Genomic DNA, 20000 nt, shown 5'->3' with positions numbered 1-20000 from the left:
AGCTTGTTGGTGGATAGGAGTTCAGGTGTGCCAAGGAAGGACTTTGTACAATGAAGGATGTCCAGTTGGCGGTTGGCTTTGGAGGCCAACTTTGGAATGTGGTTTGCCCAAGAAAGATCATGGCTGATCGTGATACCAAGGAGTTTGAATGATTGAACTTCCTCATGAGGATTGTTAAGAAAGTAGATTGGAGGGGGTGGAGGTGAGGTGGGGGAGAGGTTTGCCAGATGGTCCTTTCAGAGAGAAAGAGATTGAGAGAGATTGAGAGAGACAGAGACTGAGATTGAGAGTTGTCAGGATTGAAAGACATATTCCAAGTGTTTGACCAGCTTGTGATTTTTTGTCAAGATCTGAAGAGAGGAAAGAGGCTTCAGCCCGCCAGTCTGCAGGACAAAAGATGTCACGGCAGAGGGTGGAACCATCAGCAAATCGATACAGTGGATTTCCCAGTGAGTCAGAGAGATTCTTGGTGAAGATCAGGAATAGAACTGGGACCAGAACACTGCCTTGGGGCACTCCAGTTTTGAAAGGAAGAGGACATGAAAGGATTCTATTGAGAGCCACATGTTGGCTATGAGAGTCGAGAAAGTAAGAAAGCTATGTGCAGAGTTGGCATTGGTTTCCATAGGCAGAGAGATTGGAGAGCAAGGCACGATACCCGACTATCAAAAGCACGAGATATGTCCACAGAGATGGCCCTGATCTCATGTCTGATATCGAGGGCCTCCATCCACTGCAGGGTGAGTAGAAGCAGCATGTCCAAGGTGGAGTGACCTGGTCTGAAACCAAATTGGTGATCTGAGATGAGGTTGTTGGAGAAAAGGAAGGATTTCATATCAACTGTAATGATGGATTCCATGACCTTGCTGATGATTGGAAGTAAGCTGGTAGGTCTGTAATTGAGGGGATCAGTGCACCATGGGTGGGAAGAGAGAGATAGAGAGATAGAGAGATATCGAGATTGAGATTGATTCTGTGCAGGAATTCCCAGGCTGAGCTAATATCAGGGCAGTGGATATGGGAGACCAGTCCTGAAGCGAAATGGCTGCTTGCAGTCCTTTCCAAACTGTCAGACTCGCCGGTGTTGAGACAGCTCTCTGAGAATAGTCAGTGAGATGCTGACTTTCACAAGCCTATGATCAGATGATCGAATTGCACCAGAGGAAGTGCAGTAAGTAGACATTTATGGGAAAATTAGTCATCACCAACTCCCTCTGGTCTTGCACCCTTTCTGATATTGCACCCTCTCCCCTTTCCATGGTATATTTCAATCTTCTTCAAGCTGACAGTCAAGATGTATCGGTTGGCAGATCATACAGAGGCGTCCATCAGGCATTGTGCATCCTACTCCATATGGGTGACAAGGGCACAATTGGTGGCAAACACCAGCTCTGATGGGCATCAGCCAGACTTTGCCGAAGTGTTCTGCCCACCTTTGCAGGATCAAAACTGACTCGATGATAAGAGAACTCCAGTCAGCACTTCATATCGGTGTAGCCCCATTGAAAATGGGACCGTACAATACTTCCAGTTATTTGAAGAAGCCTCGTGCGTCTCTGTTATCGGCAGCTTCTTGGAGCATACTGGCTCTGTCGATCCACCAGTCCTCTTTCAGTTGACGACATTTCTTCTGTGCTGCGCTTCTGGCAGTTGTGTATTCGTTGTTCTTTGACAGATTCTATTTATCGCGTGCATCGGCAACATGCTTCTGGTGCAGGTCGTCCAGCATGGAAAGAAGAAGTGGACCGTTTTCATCGGATCGAGTGCAGCCTTCTTGGTCGCTTCGCAGAGTGTGTTCCATTCGGCTGTGCATGAGTTAAAGTCCATGTCATCAGATTTTCCCAGCTCCTTCTCGAGATTTTCTGCTGGACATGTTTCTGGGTTTTTCAGCTTCAAAACGTTCAGCTCTGGGTTTTTTTTTTTTTAGGGGGTTGCTGTTTTCGTGCTTTATGTGCAAATTGGAGAGCTGTTTTACCAACAATCAGACGACGATTGGACCATGCATTGGAATAGTGGACAGCTCTGGTCAGATGGACATCATGTCGATCACGTTGGCGCACAATGGTGTCGTCTATTTGGTGCCAGTGCTTTGACATTGGTGCATCCATGATGTTTTCGACCGGTTTGCCTGTTGGAATTGCATGTTTGTGATGGTGAGCTTGTTCGTGGTGCAAAAACTGAACAAAAGGGTACCGTCGCTCTTTTGTTTGCTGACACCATGGTTGCTGATAACTTGGTCCCATGTGTCACAGAGTTGCAGCCCCCCACTCAGGCGTTGAAATTGGCCATCAACACAATTTTAGCGTTGACAGGTGCAGATGATACAATTTGTGATGGTTGTTCATAAAAGGCTTCTTTCTCATCATCGGAATATGACATGGTTGGTACGCACGCGCTGGTAACGGTGGCTTGTCGGTCGTCCTGAAGTTTTAACCACATCGACATTAACCACTCATTGTGTCCTTTCAGGATGGGTACCAGCTGCGAAACAAGCTCACTTTTGATTGCGAACCCAATACCTGCTTGTCGGGCAGCATCTGCAGGTTCACCGATCCAGTGGAATGTGCATTCGGTGCCTGTTTCGGTGAGCTGTGACTCGTCCGCAAATCTTATCTCGATGAGTGCTGCAAAATTGATGTCTTTTTGAGTGAGTACCCAAGCGACGATTGCTGTTTTTCATTCCGGGTTGGTCGCGTTGTCTTTGAGCGTGCGAACATTCCATGCACCAAACATCTAACTCTTTCGTTTTGATTTTTCTTCCTTTCCTTCATTCTTTCGACCGCAGAAGTTAGATGGCACTTCCACCTGTCCCCACCACCCCTTCCCCATCACCACAAGATTTGAAATGGTTAGAAGCGGTGGCAAAGTCTTCCTGCACTGCGTGGGATTATAGTGAGAATGGCAGGTGTTCTGTCAGACCCACTCTCTCGTCCGCCACAGCCCGTGAGCCCAGGTCTGGAAGCCCAGAATGTGAACACAGCATCTGATGAATGCAACAGAATGGCCGAAACAAGAGGCCTAGTTGGCTTCTTGTTTGCCCTTAGAGTGTGTGCACCACATCGTGGTGCCTGGAGACTGTGGCCAGAATATGTCCAGATTGCCCTCCAAGGTAATACCTGGTGGGATAGCACCATTGACCCTTCCGTGGGTTCGTTCACCATTATACCCAAACTGCTGCCCCACTGCAACCGATGGCCCCCGCCATTGCTGCTGCAAATGCCACTGACGTCACGGATCGAAAGGGCCGACTGCTCAGTTGTCATCGGACCCCCTTCTGGTGACCCTCCCTAAATCCAAAATCACTGCTCACCTCCACTCATTCATTCTTTCTTTTTTTTTTCCCTACCTGTGGAACCAACTTCCACATTCTCTTCAATCTCATTCTTCCCTCCAGAGCTTCAATGGAGCTGTTCACCACCATCCCAGGTCATCCCCCACCCACAACCATGATCTTTACCCCCAGTAACCCTCACCAGGCGCATCTCTTTCCGAATTCCAGTTTTTCCTTCCACTTCTCGAATTGAGAGTTTGTGGCTGTATCCATCTTGTTCACCCCCTTGTGTCTGCCCCTTACCCTCATTCTTCCCCATATCCCTTATTACTCCATGGCTCTCTCTATTTTGTCTCTCAATGCTGCTGCTGGTGTGTTCCCTACCCCCATCTCTTTTCTATTGTTCGTTTTGTTCTTTTACATCCTGATCCATTCTATATTCTAGCTCCTCCACGAGCCTTGACGGTGCATACAAAATAAGAAGAATTTAAATATCCCTCATCCTACATGGCAAAAGGTGTGGATGCAGTGATGTGATTGTGTGGATGCGTTTTCCAGTGCAGTGATGTGATTTGAATTACTAGTGCGGGCCCGTAGGTGCAGCTCCTTCGCTCTCGTAAACGACGACTAGATTGGGGCATTGTTTCAATTAGATTGGACCAACCGTATCATAAATGGCCATAACTTTGGAAACAGAAACATACTCAGGTCCCCAGCGGCAATTGTGACGTCATATCAAACGAAGAAGAAGAATTGTGACGCCTCCTCTCTCTCACCCCCCTCTCTCTCCCCCCTCTCTTGCCCCCCTCTAGTCTCACCCCTCCTCTCTCTCCCCTCCTCTCTCGCCCCCACTCTCACCCCCTCTCTCGCCTCCTCCTCTCTCCCTCTCTCTTGAATTGTGACGCCCCTCTCTCTCTCACCCCTCTCTCACCCCCTCTCTCACCCCCTCTCTCACCCCTCTCTCACCCCCTCTCTCACCCCTCTCTCACCCCTCTCTCACCCCCTCTCTCTCTCACCCCTCTCTTGCCCCCCCTCTAGTCTCACCCCTCCTCTCTCGCCCCCACTCTCATCCCTCCTCTCTCGCCTCCTCCTCTCTCCCCCTCTCTTGAATTGTGACGCCCCTCTCTCTCACCCCCTCTCTCTCACCCCCTCTCTCTCACCCCCTCTCTCTCACCCCTCTCTCTCACCCCCTCTCTCTCACCCCCTCTCTCCCTCCCCTCTCTCCCTCCCCTCTCGCCCCTCTCTCGCCTTCTCTCTCACCCCCTCTCTGCCTCCCCTCTCTCCCTCCTCCTCTCTCGCCCCCTCTCCCTCCCTCTCTCCCTCCCCTCTCTCCCTCCCCTCTCTCCCTCCCCTCTCTCGCCCCTCTCTCGCCCCCCCTCTCTCGCCCCCCTCTATCGCCCCTCCTCTCTCCCCCTCTCTCTGTAAATGTATTCACAAATGTCTATCAAGCGCAACAATTAATTCAAACCTTGGGAAAAAAACAGCTTTCAAACCCTTGGGAAACATAACAGCTCTTTCCCTTGGGAAAATTCAAACCTTGGGATTAATTAATAATTTGAACAATTAATTCAAACCTTGGGAAAAAAAACAGCTTTCAAACCTTGGGAAATACTTGTGAAACAGCTGAAACGGATGAAGAACGATATCAAACCTTGAAAAGGCACATACTCAGGTCTCCAGCGTCGATTGTGACGTCATACCAAATGAAGAAGAATTGTGACGTCAATCGTGCAAAAAATAAAATAAATAAATAAGCAATAATTGTGACGTCATTCGTGATGTCATAGTACCGTGTCTTGTCATTGCTTGACAAATAAATGGCCGTAACTTGGGAACCGCTCGTCCGATTGATATCAAACCTCGAAAAGGCACATCCGCGGGTCCCCGGCAATATTCCTGGCAAGTTTCAATCAGATCGGACCGGTGGTTGTCGAGAAACGGCTGTTGCAGACAGACAGACAGACAGACAGACAGACAGACACACACACACAGATTGCTGGAATTATAGATAGATATGCAGTAGGTATGTTTTTGCTTCATGCACGTAACCCAGGTTTTTTTTTTTGCCAACACAGAGCTGTCAGTTGCCTAAACACCACCCAAATAAAGGTATGCATCAGAAGAACGTGTTGCATGCTTGGAACAAGATCTCTCGTTGGATGGATACTCTGAAAGTTCATACAAATTAATCAGAACGCTCAGTTTTTTTCCCCACAATGGTGCCAACATTTATCATAACAGACAGGGTTAAGGGTCACTCTGACCATGTACAAGGTCGGTTAAAATAATTTGCATTTTAACTACAATCTTACTTTGACCCTCTGAAATCATCCATTGGGACCATACTCTGTGTAGAGCGTTGACTGCCTCAGCAGTCTCCTCCGCTATTGGGCACAATTCTGGACGGGTCTTCACTCCGACACAGGACACCAGCAAGCTGGCTCTCATTTTTCCAACCTCGGAAGGATGACAGGCAGAGTCAGCCCCACATGGTATTACTTCAACAGCAAAGCAGGATTTGAGCTCAGGATCCTAGGATCCCAAGCCCACCACCCAAACCATTAAGCCAATACCAGGAGGACGACTTTGGGACCATACTCTGTGCAGAGCGTTGGTGCTGCTTCAGCAGTCTCCTTGGCTATTGGGCACAATCTTGGACGGGTCACCCCTCCGACACAGGACACCAGCATGCTGGCACTCATTTTGCCGAACTCGGAAGAATGACAGGCCGAGTTAACCCCATCTGGTATAAATTCAACAGATGAGGGGGATTTGAACACAGGACCCTCGGATCCAAAGCCCACCACCCTAAGCATTAAGCCAATACCAGGCATACCCCTGAATGAAACCCAAACATCCCTGTTAACCTGAATATTATATTCCAGCAAACGGTCAAAACGTTTTGATCTACTCCGTAGAAAATAACACGTGGGATTGTGATTTCACATAACAGGTAGGTATATGTAGATAAAATGGTATAGGCTGTGCCTTTTCATTAAAAAAATATTAATAATAAAAGTAAAGGTCCTCCTCACCAGAACCACCAATAATTCCAGTAAATATTCCAGGAGAGAGTTTCTTCTGTCTCGACAGCACCTGGTATCATTTTCACAGCAATATGAACCCACAGAGCACCTGTAAGTTAGAAAAGAAACACAAAGTACAGTCAAACACTACAGCATTTGAAGCAAGGCTTCATAAGAGAATCAAGCCAGGTAGGGATACAATACAATACTTACGTCAATGTTTCACAAAAGTACTTCCCCAAGTCTGCAACCTGCAACATATGTGGTTAGGATAAAAGTGCTTTGTTAAAACTACAATAATAAAGCATTGAGACACACACACACACACACACACACACACACACACACACACACACACACACACACACACACACACACACACACACACACACACACACACACACACACACACACACACACACACACACACACACACACACACACACACACACACATTGAGACTAGGTAGGTCTCTGTTCCATCTCCTGAAACCCACCCACGTGTGGAGATAGCAGTGAACAACAACAACTTGCGGGCACAGACATATACTATGTATATATTACTAAAAATCTCATCTTGAATGTATGAATGTTCCCAAAATACAGCCAAAACAGTACAAGATAGCACAAAAATTTTAGGGCCACCTTACTCACAATTCGCCTGTAGTGTGCAGTATCAAGTTTCGTTAAAATCCGGCAACGAAAAAATTATTAACAAGTGGTGCCAGGCACAACAAATCCCGCCCATTTAAGGCATAAAGTTATTTTGGGGATCAAATTTAAATTTGATACATCCTTAACCTGAATGTTGATTATAAGGAATAGAATGAGGAATATTTTAGTCTTAGTTTGAAGTCAATGAAACCATTTTTGACGAAGTTATGACCGTAAAATGATTTTTACCTCTTTGTGACCTGACCTTGACCTTTGACCTAATTGGACCCAAAAGTTAATGGGGTCGTCTGAGGTTCATTCCCCACCTGTGGATACAATTTGAGGGGGGGGAGGTAGGGGCTTGCCCCCAAAATATGTATTTAATCTTTTCTGAAACCACACACACAATTTCGATGAAATTTGACCACAACCTTTATCACCCATGATGTACCAAGGTTTGTTCATTACATTAAAAAAAACCCCCAAAAAACCAGAGGTATTTACTTTCTACTCCATTATATATTTTGTGGGTCATTCATGCCAACCATTGGTTGCCTGGTTATCTTATCCAGCGACTACCAGGTGAGCACCCAGGGGTACTGCACCGATGTTTAATATCTCTGTGAGGTTCTTTGTCATCATTCCTGTCGGTCCAGCTATCACTGGAACAACTTTGGCATTCTTCAGTTTCCAGGATCTTCTCACTTCATTCTTGAGGTCTTGGTGTTTGGTCTTGATTTCTGATTTCTGCATCGTTTCGTCCAAAATCACTCCTATTAACACCTCATTCAGCAATGTCACCTTCCCTTTTTTTGTACCTAAGTATAATATGTGGTCACAGCACTTTGTTTTCGATATTCACGCTCGATGGGATCATGTTTTCAGTGATTACTTTTGGTTCATGTTCCCACAAATTTTCAGGAACTGGGATATCAAAGTTTTTGCAGACGTGCCAGTGGATTACTTTATAAACTCTGTTGTGTCGTCGTGTGTATAGCTGTTCTGACGTGTGTGTGTGTGTGTGTGTGTGTGTGTGTGTGTGTGTGTGTGTGTGTGTGTGTGTGTGTGTGTGTGTGTGTGTGTGTGTGTGTGTGTGTGTGTGTGTGTGTGTGTGTGTGTGTGTGTGTGTGTTTGGTCATTAAGCATAACATATCATTCTCTTTACTAACTCGACCTCCACCCCTCACCTTTCTCTCGTCTTCTTTTTTTCATACTCCTCTCACTCCCTCACTCCTTGCATCTCTCCCTCCCGTGGTATAGCACTATTTGGTGAGCATAGCTCTTCCCACACCCGATAGCCTGGTGTTGGCACAGTGGTTAGGGCAGCGGCTTGGGATCCAAAAGGTCCTGAGTTCAAGCCCCGTTGGGCCACTGAATTAATACACCAGGGGGTTGACTCAGCCTGTCATCCTTCCGAGGTCGGCAGAATGAGTACCAGTGTACTGGGCCGGTGTATACCCTGGTTAAAATAGGTGTACCATATCCCTGTGTCGTAGGAGGCGACCAGGGTTGCGTCAGGAAGGGCATCCGGCGTAAAACATGTGCCAAATCACTATGCGGATCATACGGATGATCCGCTGTGGCGACCCCTAACGGGAGCAGCCGAAAGAAGAAGAAGAAGAAGAGCTCTTCCCACACCCCACCCCCCCCCAGGTCAGGTCAGGTCAGGTATGGGAGCATGTGCCAGAACAGCACGTCGCTGCGTCCACTTTCCGCCGGTACTCCAGGGGCCTCCGTCTGGCCATCCCCCAGGCAGATGCCAGGCCCATCCCCATCTCCTTGAGATGATGGTCAACCTGTTGCAACCATGAGGCACGTGGTCGACCCACTGGCCTCCTCCACTCATGAGACTCCCCCGCTGAGAGAATCTGGTGAGCAGGATCAGAGTCAGGAAAACGAGCCACATGTCCATACAGCCGCAACTGACGCTCACGGACTATGCAGGTAACAAATCTCATCCGAGTCTCTCTCAGCAACCACTCGTTGGACACAAAATCCGACCAGCGATAGCCAAGGATTCTCCGAAGAGACCTGGTACCAAAGGAATTAAGTCTCCGTCTCAGATCCTTGGTCAGAGTCCAAGTCCCGCACCCATAGAGCAAGACTGGAAGTACCAAGGACCTGAAGACTCGGACTTTCGTCCTCCCGCACAGGTACCGGCAGCGCCACACCCCATGATCCAGTGAATCCATGACTCCCCAGGCCCGACCCAGACGTCTATTGACCTCTGACTCGCAGCCAGCAGAGACATGAATATCACTGCCAAGGTAAGTGAATCTCTCCACGACCTCAACATCCTCACTACAAACAGACACAGACAGGACAGCAGCATCCAAGATGTCACCGAAAGCCTGGATCTTAGTTTTGACCCAAGAAACCCGTAATCCCAACGGCTCCGACTCTTCATTCAGCACCTCGAGGGCCCCCAAGAGGATGTCTAAAGTCTCCGCAAAGATGACTGCATCATCTGCAAAATCAAGGTCCGAGATCTTGACATTCGCAAATGACGCACCGCAAGTTGATCTCTCCGACATCCTCCCTAGAATCCAGTCCATACAAGTGCTGAAAAGTGTGGGGGCAAGTACACATCCCTGACGAACTCCAGTAACAACTGGAAATAAGTCAGAGATGGTACCACCACACTTCACAGCACTCTCAGTACCAGAGTAGAGTTCAGACATCAGATCGATCAGTTTTGGTGGCACCCCACGAAGACCAAGAATCCTCCAGAGGACATCCCGATTCACTGAATCGAACGCTTTACAGAGATCAACATAGGCTGCAAGCAGCCCCTGCCGAAACTCTCGTCTGCGTTCGGTGAGGACACGAAGTGCAAGGATACGGTCAATCGTTGACCTCTTTGGTGTAAAGCCTGACAGCTCTGGACGCTGGTGCTCAAGCAGATGGTGGCGAACCCTATCGAGAATTATCCGAGCAAAGACCTTGCCCGGCACTGAGAGCAGCGTCACCCCTCGGTAGTTGTTGCAGTCTTGGCGATCACCCTTCCCTTTCCAGAGAGGGACAACAAGGCCCCTCTTCCAGTCAGTTGGGATGATGCCTGTGTTCCAGGCAGAGCACAAAACTGCATGCAACAACACGAGTGCAGCATTTCCACCAGCCTTGAGAAGTTCGGCATGGATGCCACAGATCCCTGGAGCTTTGCCCCGTTTCAACTGGTTCACCGCAGCCCATGTTTCCACAAGCGTAGGTGGACCACAGTTGATTCGAGGGTCAGCAACAGGGATTGTAACACCCTTGACATCCAACTCGACAGTTGGGGGATCAGCCTGGTACAACCGCTCAAAGTAACCGGCCCAGCGGGCCTTCACTTCAGACTCCTCTGTCAAGAGCCTACCACTCTCTGCTCGAACTGTAGTGCTCCGAGGGATGGGCTTGGATGAACGTAATGCGCGAATTCCCCTGTAAGCGGGACGAGAATCACCTGTCCACAGGTGATGCTCTACCCCCTCACAGATTCCTCGCGCATAGGCCTCCTTGTCCACCCTCAGTGCATGTACAGTTTTACGCCTCAGCTCCCTGAACAGCTCAGCTCTGCCATTCAGCCTGGCCCTGCGACTCTGGTCAATGGTATCCAGTGTCCCTTGAGAGACAAAATTCTTCTTTGCCCTGCGGTGAGCTCCAAGGCATCCACCGGCAACATCAAGGACGGTGGTCTTGAAGGCGCTCCACAACTCTTCAGGACCCCCCAAAGCAACCAAACCCCCCAAGTGTCCACTCAGCCTGTTCGCAAACTCCTCAGCTACTCTCTCATCCCTGAGCTTGGCAACATCCAGCCTTGGCTGGGATGGTACCATTCTCCAGGATTTAAGTTGCAGCTTTAGAGTTGCTACAACAAGCCTGTGGTCAGTATTGAGGAACTGAGCACTCCGGTAGACCCTGCAGTTCTGGATCATCCTCCAACGACCGTCAATGAGGACATGGTCAATCTCCTTTGCCACACCGCCAGCGTTGGAATACCAAGTCCAGCGATGAGCTTGTGGGCGCTGAAACCATGAACCAGCCACCCTAAGTCCATGACTTCTTGCAAAGTCAAGGAACTTAGTGCTATTCTGGTTCACAGTTCCTGACCCATGGGGAGCAACACACACCTCATAACCATCCCTATCAGTTCCAGTCGATGCATTGAAATCCCCCAAGACTAGAAGTGTATCTCGTCTGGGGCACTGATCAACCACAGACTCGAGTGTGGCGTAGGGACACAGACTCGAGGGACCCCCCCCCCCACAATTCCTAGCTTCCTCTCCCTCCTGCCTCCTCTGTCTCCCCTCCCTCTCTCCTTTCTTCCTTTCTCTCCCTCCCTCCACTCTCCTTCATACCCCCCCCACCCCTCCGTGTCATCAAAGCGATGGGTTATGTTTGCAGATATATATATATATATATATATATATATATATATATATATATATATATATTTGTGATTATGGGGGGTGGATGAACCGATTTAATAGTACAGTTAGGATTGTATCGTGTAGCATGGTCCGTGAACGGGTAGAAGCACCTCGATGTATATGTCAGGGAATCTGTCAGCTTAAGTGTTACGTGTCACCACACGAGGGGTGGTGCAGTGTTAATTAGCTTAGGGAGTCAAAATAAGTTCCCCTGTACGTGATGACCCTCTGTGATTTCCCCTATGTTTTTATATTCCAAGCCAGGCCGCAAGCTAGGGACTGAGTCCCTGAAACAACAACAGGAGAAGCTCCGCCTTCCCGTGCTTGGAAGCGAGGAGACCACAGCCCGGGAGTGGAGGAGACAGAGGATAAGAAAGAGAGGAGGATTGGAGGCGCAGAGTGTGCTTGGGGAGGGGGCTTCAGAGAGAGCAGATCGAGCATGGTGGAGTTCACATGAAGAGCCGATCGAGGAGGTGCTGGCCAGATTTGCGCATGAAGACCTTGGAAAGCTTCTACAAGGGAAGCACGATTCTGCCTGCATGTGCACGTGGATGGTGGAAGCGCCTTCCTCCCGGGCTCGACAAGAGATGGCGCCATTTTGCTTGCAAGTACACGTGCCAGACAAAGCTCTCCAACACCAGATTGATGAGGGCAGCAAATATACATGAAACTAGTAGGGTAGGTTCATGGTATGTCCTAGTTATGTGTGAGAAAGAACTGTTGCTCTGGACCCCTCCGTTGCCTAGCAACGACCGAAAAACCTCTAAATGTGGGGGTATTTTAACGAAAAAACAATCTGCAGCGTTAACCCTTGAAGCTAGAATCATGAATTTTCTTGTGCTTAATCCTCAGGTCATTCCCCATCGAACGGGCCCATCACGTCAGGTTCTATTGGGTAGTCGACTACCCATGTCCACCTACTGGCTTGTCTGTCTGTCTGTCTGTCTGTCTGTCTGTCTGTCTGTTGAGTAGTCGATCTAGTCGAAAAAAAAATCTCCCAAAAAAAATTTGAGATTTTTTTTTCTACCCTTCTAATTATTATTATCAGTATTTCCGTCGATTTGTTGGCAGCTCTTAGAACACCCTTATTCTGGACATCTTCATCTGTCTGTCTGTCCGCGAAACTTTGGTCAAGCCTCGGGGCTAAACCACTCAACCGATTCCAATGAAATTTGGTAGGTCGGACCAATATTTCTGGGAATCGTGTGCTTTCGAATATGGGACCCCGGGCCCTAGCAACGGCATAGCAACGGCCATTTAAAGTGGTCAAAGAAGCGAAAAAAAAATCGAAAAATCTAAGCTAAGAGGTCTGTGCGCAATCCATCTCGCTCCCTTCATGCCAATTTGCAGCCTTAACAAAAAATATTTGTAGGAGATAGGTTTTGGGGGAGTACATGTCGAACATTTCAGAAACGGTTAATTGCGAATATCTCTAAGAGAAAGAGTGTGATTTTGATGAAACTTGGGTGAAATGTGTACAATGTGGCTAGCATGTACACAAAAATGAATGGTTGCTATGCACACCTCCGTTGCTTAGCAACAGCTAAAATACTTTATCGTGCATCGTACACTTATTGTGGACTGAACAAAAAAATTCAATACCTCCGAAACTGGACCTCTGAGGGATCTGTTTTTTTATGCCCAAGGAGAATGTCTTACAGCATCATATAAAAAAATAAAATCTTTAGCGAATAGATAAATGGAATTGCCAGGGCTGCCATTTGTTAGAGTCTCTTTGGAAACATGCCTGAAATTTCACAAGGCGGGTTTCTGGGCGCAAACTAAGAGGGCTGTGATAATCATATTTATTGTGCTAAATTGATTGATAGCATGTACATGAATATCGGCTAGTCGCGTCGGCCAGCTTTCCATCGAGAGTGAGCAGCCATGTCGCCTACCGGCTTGTCTGTCTGTCCCTCTGTTCGGTCCAGTGCTCCGTTAATACAATGGCGATTTCGATGAAACTTGGTTGGTAGGTTCATACCAGGACCGAGTTGTGTGCAAATGAGAACCGTTGCTATGGACACCACCGTTGCCTAGCAACGAGACTTTGAAATTTTTGAAAAATCATCAAAAATGTATTTTTTCAAAAATCGGGCCACGAGCGACTGTGGGCAGTACATTCAGCCATATTGTCAAAAATTTCCAGCCGGATTCTATGAAAACTGTCGGAGAAGATAGACTTTGAATGAACCCTGGTCAAAAATAATAAAAAAACAAAAAACGAAGTTCGTTATATCTCAGAGACTTTGAGTCAGATATACATGAAACTGGTATGGTTGGTTCATGGTATGTCCTAGTTATGTGTGAGAAAGAACCATTGCTATGGACCCTTCCGTTGCGTAGCAACGGCCGACTACCCATGTCTGCCTACCAGCTTGTCTGTCTGTTAGCAACTTTACGGCAAAACGGCTTTAGCAAACACTATCAAATTTAATCCATAGGTGGGCAATGAACCTTGGACGACCTCATTAACTTTTGGGTCCAATTGGATCAAAAGTCAAGGTCACGAAAAGATCAAAATCGTTTTTCGCTCATAACTTCGTCAAAAATGATCTGACTTACTTTAAACTAAGCTTATCGTGAACCTTATTCTATTTGTCACTTATAATCCTACCCATTCCTCGAGTGAAAAATGCATATTTGTGAAGATCAGTAGGGTCCGAAGTTTTGGGGGTCATGGTCATCGGTCAAAATTACAAATTTTCCATTGAGTTCACCTGAAAAAAAAAAAAAACTTTGATAAGTCTTAACCCTAATAAATTCTAATCGTTGGTGGCGAGTTCTCCTTTGTCGGGCTGCAGATCGTGTTGATCGGACAACTTTCAAACAAACTATTCTAGATGTTATCGATTCCCGCCAGGATGAAGAAGGACGCCAGATCAAGATACGATTAATGGGCACATTCAGCGATCTTCATGCTGCTGATGCGAGATACCACGATGACTGCAGAAAGTCCTTCATGACACCCCGTTCTGTTGCAGCAGCAGCACACAGTGGCAGAGAAACTCAGGACATTGAGCCAGCTGTCAGTTCTACCATCCTATCGATGAAAAACGACATGTTGCGCATCTGGAATTCAGTAGAAGTCCACAATATGTACAAGGATCATGGAGGAAAGCTATACTCTCGACCAACCCTGTTATCCAAATTGTTGGATATACTTGGCTCTGAGCTTCTGGTTCTGTCTGGTGAAGGTGTCGCTAGTTTAATCTTTTTTTCGCAGCAGAGCGTCTACTGCGATCAACTTGGTAGCATCAGATGAAGATGACACCATTGATGTTTCCATAGAACGAATTGCCAAGAAGGTTGCACAGGAATCTAAGCAGTTGTCGTCCGACCCCAGTTCCTATTAGACGAGAATTAATATAGATATTGCTCATGAAGCAGTGAGTTCAACCCTTCAATTGCTACTCTCCAAAATATCAGCTAAACTGGACTGCACACTTCCAGGAGCTCTGATAGGAAACATCATAACGAATATGATCACCAATCGACCAACTACACTCCAAATAGCACTGGGAATTCTCGTCAGTCGTAAAAGCCTCATCGAGCAGTTGTACAACTATCGTGTGACCTGTTCCTATGATGAGTTTCAGCATTTCAAGGGATCAGCAGCAAAGGCTGCAACTGTTCACTCCCGGATTAGGGGAACCGCCAATGCTGAATGTGGCCTCGTTCAGGTTGTTGCCGACAACTTCGACACAAATATCTCATCCCAGAATGGACTCGTTTCAACACATTATCTTGCAGTACTACTTACCATAAAATATCAGGAGATATCTTCCACATCTGAAGATGAAGCCTTCATCAGACGATTGACCCGTGATGAAATGAAGACACCTGTGACAGAAGACATTTCGGTTCAAAGGTACAAGGGACCTGAGAAACCAGCGATGCCAGTTGAAGAAGCCACACGTGTGGTGTTACCTCTCCGTGTATTGGCTCATCAAGCTATACAACTTAGGAGAGTTCAAGATGTGGATTTCTCTTTTCTGAAGCAAATCACTTCTGATCAGAACACACCAGAGTTTGGTGGCTTTAATACGAAGCTCTGCAGAGAGCAAGGACGATCCATCCAACCTGCAACAAGGGCCATTTATACACCACTCATAGATATGGATCCAGCTAATCCGGACATGATGTTTACAGCAATGGAGGAGGGAAAACGGTTGACCGCAGAGTGTGGACAAACCATAACCATCTACACAAACGACCAACAGCTGTATCGAGTGGCTGTTAATGTTAAATGGGTTTATCCTGAGCGATTTACCCAGTTCATACCAAGGCTGGGCGGCATGCACACCCTCATGGTTTCATCGGTTGTGTGGGGAACTTGATGGCTGAAAGTGGGCTGGAAGACGTGATGAAATCTGCCTTTGGAGGTGTTGCTGATATGCTTGGTGGAAAAAAGTTTCCCCAAAACTTCAGGGACCTGCGATTGGTGACTGAGGAGGTCCTTCGTTCCAGCGTGGCTCAGGCAGAAAGTCATGAAGACTTAGTGGACACTCTTGAAACCAAAGCAACAAAGAGCATGACCACACAACTATGGGTACAGAACCTTGTGAAACCTGTATTCATCATGAGGGCGTTTGTTCGTGCTGAGCGTGAAGGAGACTGGCCATTGCATCTTTGGGCTATGAAGGGGATGCTCCCCATACTTCTTCGTGGCTGGACATCACAACTATGCTAGATATGGGCTCTACTACCTTCGATCGATGGAAAGGCTTCATGGAGACATTCTGGAAATGTTCTTAAAAGGAGATCACGTGATGCAGCACAAGAAGGGCCGATGGAACGGTATATGGTCGGATATGTACATCAGGTCCACGTTCATGCGCTATGGTCATGGCATACATGGAATCGTTCGCATTACAATGAAGCCTTCTACACTGAAGAAGTGGGTCTATAGTATGCATACGTTTAGTCAGATAGTCCACGATATCAGATATGTCTGAGGGGCACATAGTCACACAGGTGACCATTCACAAGGAAGAGAAGCCATCACACATACGATCTGATGCAGAGGACTGAGATAAGATAAGGAGAAAACTCCAGTCCTGTATCGACCCACTTGACCCAAACGAACATGCAGACAGAGTTCTCAACATTGTAACTGGCAGAATTGGACCGGAGAAGGTGAACGCGCCAAGGGCAGCTAACATTGGCCGAGCACAGATGCATTCGTATGAAGAAAGCTGGCCAGCAGGATTCAACGTTCCCTTATCTAAACAAGTCATAACTATGGCAGTGACACGGAAAGTCATGTGTGTGGGATCTACTGAGGTTTGTGATCTAAAACTCATCTACTCCAGGGTCATGGGACTCCAACAAAGTCAAAACATCAATCTATGTGACGTCTTGGAGTACGAGCTTGTTCCAGTGCCAACATCAATGTTCGATGAAAAGGGGGAGATGAGAGTAGCAAAGACCAAGTCGACATTGAAGAAGAATCTCCAAGTGGAAATCTCAACAAGACTGGGTCCGCAACCTGAAGTCACCATCTTAGATGGTTGTGCAATCCTCTGGGTTATTCATTGGCCTAACAGGGAAATTGTGCAAGACTTTGTTGACAACTTCACGAGCTACATCATGGCAAAGGTGGACAAATCAGATGTACATCTGGTATTTGACAGATATCATGATTTCAGCATCAAGAGTGGAACAAGATTAGCAAGAGCTGGGCAGCAAGCTCGCAGGTGCCACAGGTTGAACCACCAGACTCCACTGCCTCCACAGCTGGTGGTTCTGTCAGTAACTGAGAACAAAGTTCAGCTGATAGAACTGATTTGCCAGAATTTGATTGGCGTTAGTCAACAGAGAAAGCAGAGCCAACACAAGCTCGTCATTACGGGACAGGAGTCTACCCCAGTGGAAATACACCTTGGAGCCCAAAGGTGTCGCACTGATTTGAAGACTATGCATGAGGAGGCAGATGTCATCATGATTCAGCAAGTCGCTAAAGTTTCCGAAGATGGCGAAAAATGCATCACAGTCATCTGTGATGATACTGATGTGTTCATTTTGCTTGTGTATCACTTCGCAGAACTTCATCTGCAATGCTGCGTAACAATGGAAGCAACATGTCCTGGCCGATCATTGATCGACATTGGGGCCACTGCCAGAAAGCATGCCGGGATGGTGCAAGACCTACTAGCTTTACACGCACTGACAGGTTGCGACACCATTGCCCAGATGTATGGTAGAGGTAAACTGACTGGCAAGAAGACACTCGCAGCAGGCCATTCACTTCAAAAACTTGGGAATGTGGATGCATCTATTGATGATGTCATCGACGAAGCCACTGTGTTCATGGCTGTTTGCTATGGTAGCAAGGAGAGAAGCAACATGTCTGATGTTCGCAAAGCGGTGAGGTCTATGAAGATGGCAAAACTAAATCCCATCAAAGCAGCAGACCTAAAGGCTCTGTCACCGACTACAGAGTCCTTTGAACAAAACGTGCGACGTGCTCATATCCAGACAGCAATATGGAAGTCAGCTGCTGAGCTGCAGCCACCACCTCGGGATCCCACTCAGTATGGATGGAAACGTGATGAGGCATCAAGATCATTACCTCCAATTATGCTGCCGCCGAACGTCGCTCTTGCACCACCAGAGATCTTGGAGCTAATATGATGTGGATGTTCCTCCGACAAGCAATGCTACACAGCTCAATGCCGCTGCACAGCAGACAAGTTACCATGCACAGTTTTCTGTACGTGCCATGGAGATACTGGCTGCAGGAATGAGCGCACCAAGGCAGCTGCTGACTCTGACACTGAATGAGACACCAAGCACTGAAGTCGCCTTCATAAGGTTTACAAACCTGTTATATATATATATATATATATATATATATATATATATATATATATATATATATATATATATATATATATATATATATATATATATGAACATTTGATTTACACAGGAATGTCTTCTTTTGTCCGTGTTGTTAGCTGCTTTCATTGCATTCTTGAGGTCGGACATACGTCACAGTCACGTGACTTCGCTTGGTAACGCGACCGCCATGTTGGCAAAGGGGAAAACAAACGCAGCACCGGTCGCAGACGCACACACATCGTGGTTTTACTTGCTCGCAAAGCCGAGTGATTTGTTTTTTTCTGTTGATGTATTTCAGATAAATTGTTGACACATCGTGTTCACCCAAGTGTTTGCAATGTCATATCAATATATAGAACATTTGTCAGGTGATGCATTGGCCAGATATCGAGCCAAAATACAGTTAATTGGCCTTGATTCTTGCCCCCACCAGTACCCTGGTGATTCGTGGATCGACAACCCGAAGGAATGGCCGAACGTGCAATACCCGGACGGATACACGTATCTAGTCAAGACACCAGGTATGTAATTCAATTTTAATCCAAGTTTTAACTGTGTATTATCTAATATTACTGTACTGAAGTGTTAATATATTTCAATTATTTATGAACTCCCGAGCTGACGTGGCTAGTTAGTAATAGTTTTAATTGACCTGCCTTGTCTAATGTGTGACGGTGAGTCATCTGTGCTAGTTGTAGGTCACTCACTGACCCAGCAAGAATGTCAATGAATGATTAAAATATTGCTCACATTCATGTTGTATAAATTCTGTCTTATCCCTGATTTTAATGATGTGTATGAGCGTTGCCGTATGAGAGTGAGCATGTGTGCCTGTGTGTCTCTACGTTTTGTAATGATGTAGCAGTGCGTGGCTATTTCTTGTGGCTGCTGAGTTGAAGCGCCTGGGCTGAGGACAAGACTGCAGTGAACTTAAAGGAAAGGCTGACACATTGTTGTTGCATTTAGTTTGCAAGTTCTAATCCTATTAATGGCAATCAAGGGCCAAGGCATTAATGTTTTTGCGTGATGTACCATTGCTTAATTGCCCTGGTACTATTTTAATAACTAACCACAGAATATATTTTTATTTTTAATCTCAGGAGTGTTTACACATGAGGCAATGAAAAACTACCGATCACTGGAAGGTCACAAATTTTTTGTCTCATGGCTCTAAGCCACAGAAGTCTCCTCTCTGGTTCAGTCGCCCGACTTGGTATGAGATGAAAGGAGAGTTCTGAATTTTTTGCCTTGTTATTAGTACAACTGAAAATACAGCAACTTTTCGGCATTGTTGCAAATAATAATAATAATGTGTAATAAAGGCTACAAAAGAAACAAACTTGTAACGGGTACGAGTCGAGTGCCGTGCGATAGCGCTAGCGCTACATACACCACTGCAACGCATAGCATGGCGATCCGAGCGAACGAAGTACTTTGTTTTCCCCTTCGCCAGCGTTGCTCTGCGGACATTGCATTATGGGTCGGCGAAGTTCCCGGATGTCCGACCCCGAGAGTACTGTCGAATTGTTGAATCTGTATGAAAAATAAAGTGATCTATATTCACAAAGACTGAAGTGTTTTTTTTTCTATCTATATGTCTATTTATCTACATGGTGACTGCTATTTATCCACATTTTCAACAATGGTGACTGCTAATTTGCATATTGATGAACTAAATTTCAATGTTATCAAATTTTAAGTGGGTTTATCATGACCATTGACCCTAAAAACATGGGTGTAGACTCCTCAACCAGGCTATTTGGATGCTTACTTCTGGATATATTAAGAAAAAATG

General features: G+C 46.6%; 1 protein-coding gene across 1 annotated transcript in view; it reads right to left on the bottom strand.

The window, feature by feature from the left end:
- The window catches only part of LOC147022345 (uncharacterized), a 44861-nt gene that overhangs the window by 13098 nt on the left and 11763 nt on the right, over window positions 1-20000 (bottom strand). The window contains exons 2-3 of the mRNA XM_085893141.1: window positions 6511-6548; window positions 6307-6406 (exon numbers count right to left, since the gene is read on the bottom strand). Of these exons, the coding sequence (XP_085749267.1) occupies window positions 6307-6406; window positions 6511-6548 (138 nt within the window). The remainder of the gene's footprint in view (window positions 1-6306; window positions 6407-6510; window positions 6549-20000) is intronic.

Source organism: Eptatretus burgeri, chromosome 8, assembly GCF_056783735.1.
Source record: "Eptatretus burgeri isolate ZD-2024b chromosome 8, Ebu_testis_v1, whole genome shotgun sequence".
NCBI lineage: Eukaryota > Metazoa > Chordata > Myxini > Myxiniformes > Myxinidae > Eptatretus > Eptatretus burgeri.
This window is presented reverse-complemented; position numbering and strand designations above follow the sequence as displayed.